The sequence below is a fragment of the Neltuma alba genome, unplaced genomic scaffold (genome assembly GCF_004799145.2).
Source record: "Neltuma alba isolate B1F8T4 unplaced genomic scaffold, ASM479914v2 tig00013730_pilon, whole genome shotgun sequence".
Lineage (NCBI taxonomy): Eukaryota > Viridiplantae > Streptophyta > Magnoliopsida > Fabales > Fabaceae > Neltuma > Neltuma alba.
Window position 1 is genome coordinate 106298 of NW_021637878.1, and position 17883 is coordinate 124180.

Consider the following 17883-nt stretch of genomic DNA (forward strand, 5'->3'; position numbering starts at 1 on the left):
CTTATTGGGACGGGACGGGACAAATCGGGACGGGACAAAAAAGGGACCGGGACGGGACGGGACACGGGACGGGGTTGTCCCGTCCCGGTCCCGTCCCGGTTCCTTTTTTTTAAAAAAAAATTTTAATTTTTTATATAATATCATTTTTTTCATATTTTTTTAAGATTTGAGACTATTGTATGGAACTATGGATATATTTATTTAGAGTTTTTATATTTGTTAATGATTTGAGATTATTGATGATTAGAATTTTAGCAACAAATTTGAACTGTGTTTCGTCTCCAATTGGAACTGTGCAACTGTGTAACCTTAGATTTGCCTTTGAATAATTTTATTGTTTCATAGATGTAGGAAGAAGACATGGCTCGTGTCCGTGGTCTTGGCCTGTGTTCTTAATTGCCTGATCTCACAAATTTGTGCCAATTGGTCCATCCGATGAACCCAAGTCTAATACGTTATTTAAGATAGTTGCTTATTTTCATTTCGTATGCTAAACGTCTCGGGCTTGACTCGTATCACTGGAATGATGCTTTCTTCGGCTCTGGAGCAAGTTAATACGATGCAATTTTCTCTTTGTTCGTTGGCGTGAAGTCATTTATTGTGTTAAAAGCTTTTGTTTAGAGTTTTTAATAACTATTATATGTAATATTTGAGCTTTTATTTAAGAGTGCCCAAACAAATAAAAAAGATGTTTTTATAAGATTTAAGCTCAAAAAAATATAATTAAAAAATCAGATTTTTTAAAAAAATTAAAAAAAATTAAAAAAAAATTATTTCGGGACGTTCTGGTCCCGTCCTGGATCCGTCCCGTCCCGATCGGGACCGGGACAACCCGGGACGGACGAGATACGAGACAAAAAATCTGTCCCGTTACTGTTCATCGGGACGGAACCGGGACGGGCCTGTCCCGGTCCCGATCCGTCCCGTGAACACCCCTATGTGTATGTGTGTGTAATAGTTTAAACTTTAAAATACTTAAAATACAATTCATTAATGTCAGCTCAACTTCAGTCCAATATATTGATATTGAGTTATTTATTTAATCGCATTTAGTGATAAATTTATTTTAAAATTGCTTGTTTATCTTTTGAGGATGAATGGATATTTATTACTTTGTAAATAAATAGTATCGAAAATATTAACAAGGGAAGAAAAAAATCGATGAATTTGAACTTTTATGCTGGAACGCTCACCTGCTCTGAACGGCCGCTAACAAAAATAGTAGAACTGTGAAATGAAAACGGAGAAGGAAAGGTAAGTCGACTAGAAAAGGGGGCGCTGAGAGAGGCCTTGTTGCTAATCGGATCGAAGATGAAGCATTTGGTTGCGTCTGTTTTTCTTCTGATTCATTCTTTGCTCTTAAATTTTTCGGCTTTTTCTTCCGCTCAGCCTTTCTCGGTGGATGGGACGGTGTTGGAATTGGATGAATCCAACTTCGACTCCGTGATATCGACCTTCGACCTTGTCTTCGTTGACTTCTACGCTCCCTGGTGCGGTCACTGCAAGCGTCTCTCTCCCGAGGTATGCGCTTCATATGTCCTCTGATTTGTTCCAGAGGACAACTTTGGGCGACTCGAAGCTCAGATAGTGATAGTATTCAACCTTTCATGGGGTTACCCGTGGTTTTATTAGGCAGGAGAATTTTTTTTTTATTTTTTTTATTTTGATCTTCACTAGCTTGGAATCTCCTAATTCAAATTGAACTCCGATCCACGTTCAAACATTGTAGGGCGATCTAGCGGAGGCAACTGCGCTGCCACTCCTCTGTTCTGTTTGTGTATTGCTACACAAAAGAGTGCTGTAAACTAGTATTGGTGTTATTTATTATAGGAATGCTTCTTTCTGTTGAGTTTGAACATCTAAGAGGTTAGGGCAGGCGGCAATAGGTTTGTCACACAACATAGCTGTTCGTGTTTGATTCTACTTAATTAGGTATATTAGCTTAGTTATTCTTATGTTTTATTCTAAGTGAGACGAATAAAATATCTAATTCGTTGCCTTGCAGTTGGATGCTGCTGCCCCTGCACTTGCTGCCTTGAAGGAACCCATTGTCATTGCAAAAGTAAATGCAGACAAGTTTACCAGCCTTGCAAAAAAATATGACGTTGAGTATGTTGTTCCGTCCCTGTATATTGCTTATTAATATAATCTTTATTTATTTATTTATTTGATATGAAGATAATCTTCGTTTTAACAACCTCGATATATGCTTTTTCTCCCGTTTTTCCTTAGCTTATGAGGTGCTAGCACTAGACTATAAAATTAACAAACATTTTAAGGGAGGGAGAGAGAGCGGAGAATACATCAGGATATTTTTACTGGAAATGAACTGATGATAGAAAATTTATTCTGTGATGTAGCGCATATCCTAGCCTTATGCTGTTCAGTAATGGTATCCCCACTGAATATCGGGGACCAAGGCAAGCAGAGTTACTTGTTCGCTACCTGAAGAAGTTTGCTGCTTCTGATGTTTCCATCCTTGATTCAGATTCTGCTATCAGTGACTTTGTTGAAGCAGCTGGCACCTTTTTCCCCATATATATTGGCTTTGGGCTGAACAATTCGATGATTGAAAAGTTAGCCCAAAAATATAAGAAAAATGCCTGGTTTTCTGTAGCAAAGGATTTTTCGGAGGATGTTATGGTGGTGTACGATTTTGATAAGGTTCCTGCTTTGGTTTCTATTAACCCAAGTTACAATGAGCGGAGCACCTTTTATGGTCCATTTGAAGGTTAGTTTGCACTTGAAAGAACATGGATAGTTTGCAATTATCTTATACTAATTAGTACTTTGTAAATACCGTTTCCGTGTACTTCACTTCTCTTGTACACATCTCTTGCCATTTGCCTTGGGTTTAACACTTCCTGGATTATGTGCGTGCATCTGCTACTTTGATGATGACATGATAGTTACTTCGTTTATGATGCCAATTTTAAAGAAGGTGTTTCTAAGCTCCAATTGCTCATGTAGGAGATGCATTTTGTATTGAAAATATTTGATGGGCGGAGACCTATTTGTCAGTTCCTATCTTTGCAGCTCGTATGATATGGGCAGGATTTTATGGTTTCCCTGACTGTTTCTACTCATGGTATCTCACGGCTAGAATCAATTTGTTTATCATCAGATAGCATACGAGTAGCATACGAATAATAACTGAAGATAAAATGTAATGGTCTAAAATGCAACTTTCGTTGTGGGAACAATTTAGGTAGGTGAAGAACTTTTGATACATTTTTCATGGCAATTTTTTCTTCTAAGCATGATCTGAGTTCAATATCTATGACACACCCGTCCACACGTATATGCATACAAAATCATGTTGGCGAATTCTGCCATCACATCATAATGCTATATTCATCATTTTTAACTGCTATGTATGCTTCAACTTGGATGCATCATGACATGGTTTTTTGTTTGTCCTGTCCTCATTTTAAATGACAGAGGAATTTTTGGAAGATTTTGTAAAACAAAACCTGATCCCTTTGGCTGTTCCTGTATCCCACGACACACTGAAGTTGATGAGTTCTGATGGGAGAAAAATTGTTCTAACAATTGTGGAGGATGAAAATGAAGAAAAAACAAAGGAACTGATTAAGTTACTGAAGGCTGCTGCATCTGCAAACCGTGATTTAATATTTAGTTATGTTGGGGTTGCACAGTTGGAGGAATTTGCAGAGAAATTTGACATCAGTACTGAACTACCAAAGATGGTCATTTGGGATGGAAGTGATGATTACCTTACTGTAAGTCTTCGCATTCTACCTTAGAAGGAGCTATTTTATCCTAATTATTGCTCTCTAAGTGATTTCTGATTTCCGTTTTACATAGCTGCATAATCTCAAGTTTACATTTTCAATGTCTTATCAATTGGCATATATATGTTATGCATGTATTTGGGATGGGTTCATGGAGGAAAAAACATACAACATTTCAAAATTTGTGAATATATGCACAGCTGATAGGCCAACATTTTCAGAGGGTGCTTTAGACTTGAGATACCCTGTTATGATTAGTTCATCAATCCTTTTGAAGTTTCATGATATTGATGTACATAATGGTCGTGAAGTCGCAAACTATTGGGGTAAAGTGAAATTGTAAAAATTCGATGCAAATTGGTGGCTTTCAACCTCCATTAGTCTTCTTATCTTTGTGCCTTGTCATGGATTTGGTTTCACTATCTAATGGGAACATGTGATGTCAAATTTCAAGGTCAACAGCATCTATATCCCCTTTTATGGTCTGATGCTTCTATTAAATTTAGTGGATATATCTGTGTTATTACATAGTCACTTTCAATATTGATTATTCTTCAATATTTCCTCAAAGGTAAACTGCAGACAGGACTAAATGCGTTTGTTCACCATAAATGTTGAATAAGTCATTCTTCCAAGCGAAACTTTCAAATATCTTATTTTACCTCTCATTTAATGCATGAGGATAGTTGATTTCGATCCTGCTGTTCGCATTACTTAAAAACTCCCTGTACTACGTATATATAAACAAACATATTAACTTAAATTATATAATTGATGCTTTCTTTTTTCACTCAAATTTCCATTGCCAATTTTTTGTTTTTAAATAATGATTTTCAGGTTGTTGGTTCTGAAAGCATAAATGGGGAGGATCAAGCAACCCAGATAACTAAATTAATAGAAGGATACAGGGAAGGCAAAACATTGCAGAAAAGAACTAGTGGCCCGTCACTGCTGAAAGTATTCCATAGATCTTTCGACATCAGAATGGTTTACATTTTTGTTTTTGTGGTGGCGGTATTGATGCTTATTCAGACCTTATACAAAGGAGACGATGGTTATGAGAGAGTACCGAATCAAGACCAGGGTGATCATGCCAGAAGCTCTGTGTTGGAGGGTCAGAGCAGAGAGTATAAACCTGGAGATAAGCAGGATTAAATGAACACATGTTGGCATCTTTGTTAAAACTGACCAGGGACATTTCGCAATATAGCTGTTGGCTCTGGAATCAGCATTCCCATTGGGGAGCCTAATTATTATGGAGAGGTTTTGCGTTTCCTTCAAGGGTAGTGTCAAAGTTCCCCATTTTGATATGCGCGTGCTTCATGGCGTCAATATGGCTTTTACTTGTACAATTTTGTGATATGTTCTAGGGCTGTTCTTCCTTTAAAGGCAGACATTTATAAGACCTTGAAAACAGTTGCAAGGCCCTCACATGCATATCTTAAGTTATATGACTGTAGATCATGTGGCAATAATTCAAGCACAAATTTCTTTGAAATCATCTATCGACTGCTGGGCATCCATACTCAAATCTCAGTGTTGTTTACTTGTATGTGGGCTGTATTGATGGCATGACGCTTTACATTGCAAATTTTATTGGTTGCTTCTCTAAATAGTGGTAGCCAAGTAGACAAGTAATTCATAGAGATCACCAAATAAATTTGTAATTACCATCAAATCAATTTTATTCATTTACATATTAATTTTCAAAGTTATTAAAAAATTTAACTATTTAATATGCATTATATGTTTTATGGAAGTAGCCAATCCGTCTTTAGTGTCGTCATGTTGGTAACTTTTTCTTTGTTAGTCGCATCTAATATTTATTATCTATCAACAATGTAGCATCAACTACGATTTTGGTAGAAATTGGAGCATTAGATATGGTCAGAGTAGTGTCAATTCTTAAAGCATATTTTAAATAATATGTTTATAAGTAGTTTTCACAGGCATCAATTCCATGCCTTAAAAGATTAAAGAGATTGCCAAAAAAAAATTGTTGACCATGGCATCGAGAAGTATTTGTATAAAACCAATCCTATTTTTTTGGCCGGGAAATAAAACTAAATCTGTTTTGTTACATGACATTTTTCCATCATGATTGAATAGCAAAATCGTGTAAAAACAATCTCATTGATTGAAAAAAGGGTTTATTGAGCAGTAATACATCGATCAGCGTAAAAACTCTAAAATAAAATTAAAAATAAAGCAAATATTTAATCCTTCAACCTTAACATCGAATTTGTTATTTTAATAATAGTTATTTCAAAAAATTAAACTTAACATATCAGTATTTGAAAATATATTATTAATATTTAAAACTCTAATATTCGTATTTTTGGTTAACAAAACTCAGTCAGATGACTTAAAAAAACATTATATAGTTAGGGAACCAAAATAATATTTTGTGTAAAATTAAATGATAAACAATATACTTTTAATTTAAGTATATAAACCAAATTGTAGTGAGTAAGAATAAAGAAGATTACCGCTTTCAGTTTTCTAAACAATCTTCAACGTTACACACTCTGGTATATCTCTTAAAATTGATTCTCTGCTGTCCGTTTTCTTTCGGGTGCTATTGTTGGTTTTTTTCCCCCTTTTATATCCTTTCTGATAACACATATTTATTAAAAAATAAAACACACGCACGCACATTAAATACTGATTCTGCTCATTTCATAACAGTGATGAAGAACATAATTTTTTTCTTTTGAAAAAAAATGAAGTGGCAGATAAATCGAATTAATATTTCATTTCATAGAGGCAAGGAAACAAATGAAATAGCCACACCATTAGTATCAGCAAAAACCATGAAAATGGGGGAAAGCTATAAATACCTAATAAATTAGGAGCACTTAATTAGATGAATAATATAGCCATCATGGACCACTCATTTTCCGTTTGAAACAACCAATAAAAAATTATTTTTGAATCCGATTTGCGAGACAAGACCAAATACACGCTCTGAAAGGAATAATATATCCCACACCACCTAGCTAATACAAATACTCTTAAATAGAGATTACTATTTTAACACCTGAGAAATATTTTTATTAATAATTTGGTTTTAATATTTCAAATTTTCATTCATATATATATATATATATATATATTTTCCTGCTATTCTACTCCTGATTCCAAACTAAATCAATTACGTACACCCACTCTATAGAGATGGAATTGGAAGCCGTCTGCCGCCTGCTCTGTGCTCAGTAACTTAATAATATTATCTCTAATTCTTAATATAAAAACTAGTTAACTAATTTAAAAAGATTAAGAAAACTAGTTAAATTAGTTATTTGTAATAAATAAATATTATCTTTTCTAAAATATTTTGTTAATCAAGTGTATTGGTTAGAACTACTATTATTAGAAGGACTACCTTGAAAAAAAAAGATAAATATGAGAAATAAAATAGATTGGAGTTTAATATCTTATACCAAAGTAAAAATCAAACGAATTCTCATATTAAGGATTGGAGGTAGTATATAACAGAGAGCAGTGAACACAGCCACATATTTAAATGACTTTCACAGTGATATTTATTATTTTAAATAAATAATCCCTTACGATGATAATTAAATTGTAACGAAAGGCGGAGGGATCTGAACAAAATAGTACAGCAAGCAATATGCGTGCTGCATTATGGTATTGTTTACACAGATAGATCTACGGACCCATTCACCAAAAGCCGAGTCCCAGCATTGTCTAAACCAATTATGATATTTAGTTGGATGCTTCCTATGCATTCACTGGCTGCCCCAACCCCAAAATATATATATATATATATATATATATATGCCTTTTCATTTTAATTATAAATTATAAATAAACCGAAATAATTGCCATGACTTTTTAAAGAAATATATTTACAGCTAAGCTGGAATCTCGTTAGGCATTAATTCAGTGCACCCTTTCGGTTTGCAAGTTTCTTGTACGAAATATACAGGGCTAATACAAATTTTGGTCCCTCAAATTTATTTTTATTTTAGTTTTGGTCTTTTAAATTTTCAATAACAAGGTTTTGATTCTTCAAGTCACTATAATCTAATAAAAACTTGGACTATTTTGTCTCTTCAGAGACCAAAACCTATTGTTTAAAATTTAAGGAACCAAAACCAAAATAAGGACAAACTTGAAGGACCAAATATTATATTAATCCAAATATATATATTCTCTTCTAAATAAACACAAACTTTATTGCATAATTTAGTCGTTATCCTTTCGTATTATTACTACCAAAAAGGAGGTTTCAAAATTAACAGAGAAGTTAAGAATAACGTGCATCATCCTATAATACGACTTGAATCTGGCCTAACAAATAATGATATAAAAAAACATACATCAACTCAGGCCCAAAACAAAAAAAAACAAAAAGCAAAAACATACATCAACATATATATATATATATATATATATATGCTTGCAGATAAAATAGGCCACACCTATCCAACTCTAATTCTGCATACGCAGTTGTTTTTATTGAAATCGTAACTAGGAATTAAGAAATGATCACATTCACCAATGAATACCAAAGTCAAAGAATCAACAACTTTGCACTCTTTCCACAGTGATCCAGCGTACGACTATAATTCCCACATGGAGTAATGTAAATTTCACTCATAATATGACAGTCACATGAAATCCAGAACATCCACGTATTGTATACTGCACATTATTTCAATGTCGGATAATGCCAAAAAACATCACCCTATTTTTAGGAAAAAATGATCAAAATATTTTTCAGTAATCCTTGTCTCTACTTCCTACTTGCATCAACGCATTGCAATAGCTCAGGTTTCCAAAGCCAAACTTGTCTTCGCAAATATCAAAATCTAAAAAAAAGATAAAAACAAGGGGAAAAAACGAAAATACCTCTATTTTTCTCAATGCCGACAAGAACAACAGCACATTTCAGCTAGCTAGGAATCTCCGAGATCAGAAATCTTAGAGGAATCGGTGGCTATCGTGTCCATTATTGTTTCTTCTACACAAAGCTCCATGAATACTTACGGTAAAATAAAACAATAAACAAGCACACAATAACACATGTACATATCAAAGTTTATTGTCTGTATAGGGGGCAGTGTCTGGTGTGTCTGTTTCTTCAGCTTGTTCTTCTGGAGCTTGGAAGATGAACCAGAGATTCGGAAACAGCACAGGTTCTCTTGCAAGAAGCAAAAAAACTGACAAACTCAAAACGACCACTGAGACTTCTCGAAACCTTAGCCACATTGTTATTCCAGAGACTGCTGCTAGTGGAAGCTTCTTCATGATGATCATAATCGTTCTTAGACTTTGAGCATTCAACTAGAGCAGCAAAGAAAGGATCCCTTTGAAAACTACCTTGACTCAAATTCTTCTTCCGAGTCCGAATTTGATGATCTTCAAGATGAGTGATTGTCGGAGGAGGCAAGGGTAAGAGTTTGTGGGAGGGGGAGGGCTCGATCTTGTTGTTGTGGTTATGATTCTTGGGGATTCCGGGAAAATGTTCCCAGGAGAACGGGATGCGGGAGATTAATCTAAGAGGGGTTGCAGGACCCAGAAGCGAATCATCATGAGAACACGTTGACTGATCAAGGGAGGAAGAAGAGGAGGAGGAGGAGGAGAACGACGGAATCCGGCGGGAAGATGGGCGTTTTCCGGCACATTGCCTTCGCTGGAGATGGTGGTTACGACCTGCAGAAGAATCCATTTGAGATCTGGAGGATGTTGGTGAGGAAGAGAGAAGAAATAAGAAAGAAATAGAGAATATGTAGTTCGCTATCCCTATTTGTATTCTCTTGCCATTCTTTGCAAAAATTTATATGGCTCCTTAGCGATCGAAGAGAGTAGCTCTATTTTATTTATTTATTTATTTGTCTTTGCACATATCCAGTCTTAAAGTTGAAGGATCAAATATGATGAAAAACTTTCTTGTCAAAAACAAAACGAAACAGAAAGAAAAACAAAGAAGTTTCAAATTTAAGCTACCTTTTTTTTTTCCCTCTTGGTTTCGTAAGCTAACTTCGAATAAATTAAATAAACATGTTTGATGTGTTTTATATTGACGCATATTTTAGCATTTTCATTTTAAAATGACTTTAACTCCACTTGCCCAATTTTTGCAAGGTACGTATATCCATCATATATAGTGTATTCAATTATTCGCCAAAGGAAATCGTACGATATATTTTTTTAATAAGCATATGACCCTGTAAGAGATTTTCTTTATTATACATGAAAAAGTAACTAAAAATAAGAAAACATTATAATTTTGGTCCTTATAATTATGTTATTTTTAATCTCAAAATTCGCAATCGAATCCTACTAATTAAAAATTAATTTAGTCGTTATTGTTAAAATTTCGCAATATCTTGAATTATGAAAATCAAATTGAAAATTGAATAAGTTAGATTGATCACAAGCATTTTTTTTTCCAATGACAGCTAATATATATGTTATATTTTTATTATAAAAAATTAAACATTGAAAGTAAATATATAAATATTAAAAGTAATTAACACTTAAGCAAGTTTTTACATTTAAATTTTTTTAGTAAAATATTATTATCAAACTGGGAAATATATATACCTTTAATTAATCAGTGACTTGCAAGTTACAAAGTGGCCGCAGTAATAAATGAGGAGGAAAAATGAGACATGACAAAAATAAAAAAGGGAGATAAAAATAAAGGAGGTGAGACAAAACCAAGTGCAGAAGTGTTGTGGGTACAATCACATGGGGGCCTGCCCAATTGACGGCATTCAATATTATTCTAACTTGCAATTATATATATATATATATATATAATATGCATCCATCAACAAATTAAATCTCTGATTCAAATCATAATCAAATCTCATTTGCTTTATTTTGCTCTCTTAACTGTCTATCACATTTTCGAAATACGCAATTTCTTGATCAGTACACATCACAGCATAAATGCTCTATTTCTTGTTAAATACACGTCACAATATAAATGCGCAATATATCCATTTGTCCCCTTTTCCATATTTATTTTCTCCTCTTTAATGTTTTTACTCCTGTCTTTGTCTCCTGTGCCCATGTTTTCACATTAATTATTTTTTAATTGAAAAATATAATTAGATCTTCATATAATTCACAATTTTTAATTCAGCTCTTCATGCATTAAATTCTGATACTAATGTTGTCAAAACTTTTAACTGTAAATATATAATCATACCGGTTGGCACTATACATATATCTTATATATTATTTATGTCAATAAGATAGACAAAATGTTGATAATGAATAAAGTAGGATTAATCATATATTTGTCAAAATATTAAAAGAAATTAAATTTCATACTGACAAGGGTTTATATACTCACATGGCCAAGGAGAAAAATGTCTAATCCATTAATAATATTATCTAATTATTGGCCATGTCTTTCTCATATGCTAGGATTCTAGAGCAAGCTAGGCATCGCAACACAAACCAACATGCAGAATACTAGGAATTATAAGTAACAAGATTCTCTTACGAGTCCAAATACATCTTTCCATAACATTTCTTTAATTTCTACTTGCATGTATATAAATAATTAGCAAACCTTAAATACAAGTAAAAATACCAAGAACTAGAAGTAACAATAATGGCCATCTATATTATGAGTTCATCATTTACATACTTCAACGGCACGTGTTGTTGCCAGTTTGTTTATCCTTATGCACCTAGTTTTTGATACCCTCGACATCTATAAATTAATCATCTTTTCATTTACTTTCTTTCCCCCACTTTTTTTTTCCCAATTAAGTTTTTTCTCTCGTTTCATTCGTATGAACATGTCGGAATATTCTCTATGTAGGTCCCAATTAATGCATGAGACTTCATATATGCCAATTATCAAAGTTTGTCTGCCCAAAAACGCAAGTGTTTGTAAGAAGAAAATGTTTGTAGATCTTCGCTGAACATTGAAACTGACAGAGATTCATCTGGAATTTGAAGCCCAAATGTACGTATAATGATTCACTTCATTTCAAATTGAATTCTACACCAGAAATTGTGTCTCATTGCAGGGCCATCGGGAATCAACTAGTCAATCCAACATCTATTATAAAACATTTAAGGGAGAGATCGATGATCTGTATGAAGTTAAAATTATTGACCCATCTGTTTCAGGATATCTCGATGTCCTTCAAATGCTAGCATCCAAGGGTTTCTTCAATAATACGGAACCTTCCAAATATAGCAGCACGCATGTAAATAAATAATACACATAGCATGCCATACAGATATGTAGCTACGTTCAACCCTTGATACGCTTCAATGCAAGGTAAGCTAATAATCTATAAACAACAAGCATAAGCAACATAGCCGCAGTGCTTCCCAAAGGGCTGATTTGGCCCACCACGTCGTCCTCAACAAATTTGCAGCCAGCCCCAGCAGTTTGCCTATGAGGATGAGAGCAACCTAGAAGATGTGAGATTCTATTGCCATCCCCATACTGCACACTTATCAGAAGCCTATAACAGTAAAAGATTGTGGATGTATACTTAATCCAACCCATGCAAGATGGCACTTTGTGCACATAGTACCCTCCTGTTATCACAAAAGCCAGCATCGTCACTGCTGCTGCAGTGGAAGCCTGCTTTGCATCCATTATTGCCGCACCTAAAGCCAGCCCAAGTCCCTGGCACACAAGAACGTGTCCCAGAAGTACCAGCAATGTCAGCAAGAAAGCCCACAGATCCGTCTCTAACCCACACATCCAGTAAGTCACAATGAGGAAAACTGTGGGAAGAAGGAGCTCCATGGGCAGGTCTCCTACAATTCGGGCCGTGAAATAGGAAGACAAGGTGTACATACCAGAGGCTCGCTCTTTGGTGACGATGGGGCGCTCTTGAGGGAAAGCGAAGACTGAGTTGAAAGCTGGGAAGACGCCCCAGAAGATGGAGATGAAGAAGAGAAGGCCAAGCCTGTCTTGGATGTTGGTATAGTGAGAGTGCCACCAGAGTGAGCCGGCCAATAATGCAGAAGCGACCACTTGGGAGACTCTGAGAGTGTTGAAGGATTCGTGCCTTCTTTCTTTGAGGCTTCTGTGGAGCAGAATGCTGAATTGGTTGAACCAATTTGAGAAGCTGATCTTGTCTCTAGTATTACTACGATGGCCATAGCCACGTTCTTCAGAAGAGCACCTGTTTTTGATCAAGTGGTTAGTGTTCTTTGCAGAACTGTCCTTGCAAGCAGCTTTGACCTTGGGAGCCAGTGTGGTGTGGTATGAACGAACAAGGTTCTGTTTTATGTTTGGCCTATCTCTTTCACCTATACCATTGACTTGACAAACATCTGCAACATCAAATATTTAATATTAAGACAAGATAAATTTACCTGTGCGTACATTATATTGAAATTTCCTCTCTTCTACGATAATATTGGTTTCTTCAAATTGACATGAATCCATCGCAAGCACTGCATAAATTCACTATGCAAAACGAGAATTTAATGTAAACAGTTATGAAGAATGCAGTGATGGTCTGGTTCCGGCAGTCATTATCATTAATAACCGTCATATCTAACGATTCAAGGGGAAGTAGCATTCTTTCTAATTCTTAACTAAAAGCAGTAATCATATATACTCCTCCGGTCCTTATTATAAGACCCAATTTGACTTTTTATTTGGTCCTAATTATAAGACCCAATCCATTTTCTCTCTTATATTTATGCATTTTTTTCCAAGATAATCCTTCTAATAATGATAGTTTTAGCCAATATACTTAATTAGCAAGGATATTTTAGGAATAACAACACTTATTTATTATAAATAACCAACTTAACTTACTTCCTTAATCTCCTCAAATAAGTCAATTGGGTCTTATAATTAGGACCGGAGTAGTAGTTTTGTATCAGAGCAAATCCCAGTGACTATGGTGCTACTGACGTCTTCTGCTCGATTGACAGTTAATCAGTAAGTTTTGAGGGTACACGTATACCTCCATTTTTGACACCTTTCTTTCAGGAGGCACCGTTCAGACTTTAGACTTGAGATAGACCACAAGGTTCAAGACAAGCAAGAGAGGATGATCCGTTTCTATACGCGGCCCATTGTGGATCCAGATCCACAAATATGACCCGACCAAGTGTGTGTGTGTGTGTGTGTGTGTGTGTTTATAGGGTGATGAAGAGGCCTCGCAGGAACTTCCTAGAAACCCGGCCGGCCTTTGAAAAGTGAGCCCGAAAAGGGAATCATCTACAACTGCCCATACCACTGAAGTCAATTAATTTTCGACACGTGTAGAGATAAACGGAGTGTTTATTGTTGTTGTATGATCTATATTTCTATTGATACGATCATCGAGACGTTTATGTTTACAAGTGTTTGTGCTTATAATTTCTACGCTTATTGCCTAGCTTCGTAATTTATAATCAGGCATATATCTCATCAACTCATAAGTTTTGATTAATTTATCCTATGTATTGGACTACGATAGTGAGCAAGATGCCAACTCGAGAGACAAATGTTATTGGACTCCCACAGAAAGCACTCCAATGGTGGCGGGTGAATTAAAGGTTACGAATTGAATTGTGATCCAAACCAATCAAATTTATTCAAAACGCACTGAGATTAATTACGTCGCTGCTATTACTGCTAATATTTTTTTAAACACATATTGACGGCCTATCACGGAATCAATATAATGCCGTCACCATCTGCTGCTTCTCCACCTCCAAATTAAATCTACGTTACAATCCATAACGATGGCCCTTCAACTTCCTCAATCTAGAAAGTTTTGATGGGAGAATCACAGTAATCCTAAGTGCTTACAACGCTAAATCCCGTAAAACTATAAAAGTTTCCAAGTCAAATGCCACTTCCCCTCCCTGTTGCTTCGCGCATTAATTAATTGTGGATTATGTTTAGTGGCATTTATATAGAACCCACCACCGCTGCACCTATCCATTCTCTCAAAACACACACACAACACACTGCTCTAAAATATTCTTCAAGTTGGATAGTATTGTTGAACACATCATTATTTTATTGGGGATGCATATATAGAAAAAGTAACACATAAAATCTATATAGTTTTTTGTTCTTTTGTTTATTTTAAAATGCTGATCTCTTTTGAAAAGAAATAAACATTTTCCGCAAAAGAGATAATGAGAGAATGGCTTAATAAAATAAAATAAAGCAACCAAATGCAGGGCGACATGAGAGGAAGAGTAGATTGGAAGGGGATGCATATGACTTTGCAAAGCATGTCATATCAATGAATTGGTAATGAAAAGGATGATTGGGTCCCGTACATGAAGACATTAAATCCTCATCAATTAACTTGTGGAGCGAGGATTTGATCCCAAGTCCATACGTTGATGGAGATTAAATCCTGACTACAAGTTTATTCTTTAAAACGAATTGAAGAAGACAGGGGCCATCGATCCTTTTCAAATCAGAAATATTAGGAGGACCCCGCAAAGAAATACTGGGACCCGCATCTGATAAGATTAGATGTGGATCGGAGGCTGTACATGTTCATAATCAACACGGACCAATGCAGTTTCTTAATCATGTTAATTAATTATATGTACATACGTTTCGTTCGAACTCAACCTTGTTTTTAATTAAAAGGGAAAGAAAAACAAGGGGCCATGAAGAGACGCTGATGTTATGGTGAATGGGATCTTTGGTTAAATATTATGAGTAAGGGAAAAGAAGAGAAGAAATATTTTTGTGAAGCTCCCATAAAGAAGGGATGCCCTTCTAACAATGCGAATCCTTGAGAGGGGCATGCATCACTAGGTAGGCAACAAATCAAGTTGGCCCCATGAATTAAAAAACAACCGCCTCAAAGGGAAAGAAGACGCGTGTTGCATATAGGCCGTGAAGGAATTTCCCCCATGAGCAATGTATAAGTTGATAATTGATCATAATTGATAAAGGAAGGCCCCCCCCCCCCCCCGGGGGGGGGATGAAAAGAAAAGATGTGACTGAGAAACAACCACGACAACTGAATCGGATTGATTGGATTGTTTTCTGGATTATGTTCCCACTTGAAGAGAGAATTAATTAATATAATGTAATACACTATAATATTGTATTAGCACCTCACATTAACAATGAGTCTTGCGTCGCAATTAGCAAGATGCCATGTGTGCCCATTGAAGTTTATAACCCACAAATCAAAACCAATTAATTAGTTCTAGCTAACTAATTAACTCCTTCGTCATAGAAATGCCTTCCCACGTAACCACCCAAACTGCCCAACACACCAATAACACCCTCACCACTCAGATCACCACACTGTCACGCACCTCTCCAAATTCACTCGCACATATTTTACAAACCATTGCTTCGATCATTATGTGTGTTATTATCAGCTTAAAATATAAGCAGATTATGTAGAGCCGCACAATTTATATATGAATTATTATGAGTAGTCGCACTCCATGCAAATGCTCACAATAAAGGAAAAAAAATTTACTCCTGTCACTTCCATTTCTTTGCGCTCCTGCACCCGAAACTTACCTCTAACTTACCATATAGTTCAAGCGTATATTTATAATTCGTTACCATTAATTTCAGTAACAGCAAACATGCGTATGAAAATACCGAAAAAGAAACAAAGACGAATGACGTACCGTTAGCGAGATCAAGCAGAAAATCGGCGGGGTTCACTGGGAAAGACGGCGTCAATCCGATTGACTCAAAGTAGCTCATGGCGTCGCTGCCTTTCCCGAAGTACAGGCACTTCCCGTCCGACAGCAGCAGCACCGCATCGAACTCTTGGTACGCCTGGCTTGACGGCTGGTGCACCGACGTCACCACTGTCTTCCCCTTCTGCGCCAGCGACCTCAGAGTTTTCACCACCCGCTGCGCCGCCGTTGAGTCGAGACCCGAAGTTGGTTCGTCCAGGATCAACAGGCTCGGGTTCATCAGCACCTCGCGCGCGATGCTGACGCGCTTCCTTTCGCCCCCTGACACTCCCCGGACGAAGCTGTTGCCTACGATGGTGTTCTCGCATTTCCCCAGACCCAACTCGGAGATCACCGAGTCCACCACCTCCATCTTCTCCTTCTTTGAGAGACTTGTTGGGAGGCGAAGAAGGGAGCAGAAGACCAAGGTCTCCCGGACGGTGAGGTGAGGGTAGAGCAAGTCGTCCTGGCTGACGAAGCCGGTTCGCCGAAGAATGGTTTTACTGAGTTTAGCGCCATTTGCGAGAACAGTGCCGGCGAGGCCGTCTCCTTTGAGTCTGCCGGATATTGCATTCAGGAGCGTTGATTTTCCGCTGCCCGATGGGCCGAGGACGGCCAGGATCTGCCCCGGAGAAGCCATACCGGTAATACCGTTGAGAATGGTTCGCTCTCGTAACGAGGTGGTGTCGGGGTTTGTTCCTTGGTGGGACGAAGGTGCGAACATTCGCCTGATGCTTCTGCCTCCATGCTTGTTCACTATCTTGGCCCTGTAAGTCACGTCCATGAACTGCATGACAGATACATATAAAGGCAGGTAATTCAAATCCTTAATTGAGATCAGAAAGTGAGAGACAAGTGATTAAAAGAAGCGGAGATACCTTGAGAGTGATGGGGAAAGAGGAAGACAATAAAGGAGGGCGGCGTTTGGGATCAGGTGGTGGCGCGTCCATTATTTGGCGCTGAGTGTGAGCAGAAATAATAGACAAGGCGCAGGCGTATTTATACAACGCATGAAGGCATGCAACTTCTAGGCCAGCGAGACTACACGCAAGCTTCGTACTCTCTAACACCATGTGATCCAATTCTGTTATTATTAATATTGCGCTAATAACATAACGTGCAATTTGAAATTTAAAATCGAATTCATAAAATCTAGTTGAATAAAAATGTTAATATAAGAAATCAGTTCCTTACCCAAATCCATGTCTTCCCAAATAAACAATTGAAGGGTAGAAGTTGGTAGGTTATGGATCGTTGTTATGTGGGAGCACATGCCGAGTGCCAATAGAATTGAGCCAGTTGGAACATCAAGACGTTCATGGCAAAGAAGGAAATAACCTCTGCACATGAATTTTGCTGATAAAAACATGACAAATACAAACATTTCTTACAGTATACCGTACACCTTTTTTAATTAAAAGAAAGGGGGCAAATATAGTCTTTTTATTGGAGATTTCGGTGCTGCCATTGAGGTCGGGAATTGCTTAAA

At 36.5% G+C, this 17883-nt stretch overlaps 3 protein-coding genes across 3 annotated transcripts; 1 reads left to right on the forward strand and 2 right to left on the reverse strand.

Annotated features, from left to right (window-relative positions):
* The first annotated feature begins 1207 nt into the window (after positions 1 to 1207).
* On the forward strand, positions 1208 to 5256 carry LOC114738980 (protein disulfide-isomerase 5-2). The gene is made up of 5 exons (XM_028927045.1): positions 1208 to 1521; positions 2006 to 2109; positions 2361 to 2731; positions 3442 to 3743; positions 4593 to 5256. The coding sequence occupies exons 1-5, from the start codon at positions 1312 to 1314 to the stop codon at positions 4908 to 4910; spliced, it is 1305 nt and encodes a 434-aa protein (XP_028782878.1). The 5' UTR covers positions 1208 to 1311; the 3' UTR covers positions 4911 to 5256.
* A 3299-nt stretch (positions 5257 to 8555) lies between these two features.
* LOC114738957 (uncharacterized) lies at positions 8556 to 9453 on the reverse strand. Its single transcript, XM_028927021.1, has one exon. The coding sequence runs from the start codon at positions 9451 to 9453 to the stop codon at positions 8866 to 8868; it is 588 nt and encodes a 195-aa protein (XP_028782854.1). The 3' UTR covers positions 8556 to 8865.
* A 2263-nt stretch (positions 9454 to 11716) lies between these two features.
* Positions 11717 to 17378, reverse strand: LOC114738975 (ABC transporter G family member 25-like). The gene is made up of 3 exons (XM_028927041.1): positions 17273 to 17378; positions 16341 to 17181; positions 11717 to 13049 (listed from the first exon to the last, which is right to left on the reverse strand). The coding sequence occupies exons 1-3, from the start codon at positions 17342 to 17344 to the stop codon at positions 12010 to 12012; spliced, it is 1953 nt and encodes a 650-aa protein (XP_028782874.1). The 5' UTR covers positions 17345 to 17378; the 3' UTR covers positions 11717 to 12009.
* Positions 17379 to 17883: the final 505 nt, after the last annotated feature.

Bases quoted from the DNA above. Each gene is read 5' to 3' on its own strand.
- LOC114738975 (XM_028927041.1), bottom strand. From the start codon at position 17,344: ATGGACGCGCCACCACCTGATCCCAAACGCCGCCCTCCTTTATTGTCT. The intron at 17,182-17,272 runs GTATCTCCGCTT...TCTGTCATGCAG, and splicing joins CTTTCCCCATCACTCTCAAG to TTCATGGACGTGACTTACAG. The intron at 13,050-16,340 runs GTACGTCATTCG...TTGATGTTGCAG, and splicing joins TCTGCTTGATCTCGCTAACG to ATGTTTGTCAAGTCAATGGT.
- LOC114738957 (XM_028927021.1), bottom strand. From the start codon at position 9,453: ATGGATTCTTCTGCAGGTCGTAACCACCATCTCCAGCGAAGGCAATGT.
- LOC114738980 (XM_028927045.1), top strand. From the start codon at position 1,312: ATGAAGCATTTGGTTGCGTCTGTTTTTCTTCTGATTCATTCTTTGCTC. The intron at 1,522-2,005 runs GTATGCGCTTCA...GTTGCCTTGCAG, and splicing joins GCAAGCGTCTCTCTCCCGAG to TTGGATGCTGCTGCCCCTGC. The intron at 3,744-4,592 runs GTAAGTCTTCGC...AATGATTTTCAG, and splicing joins GAAGTGATGATTACCTTACT to GTTGTTGGTTCTGAAAGCAT.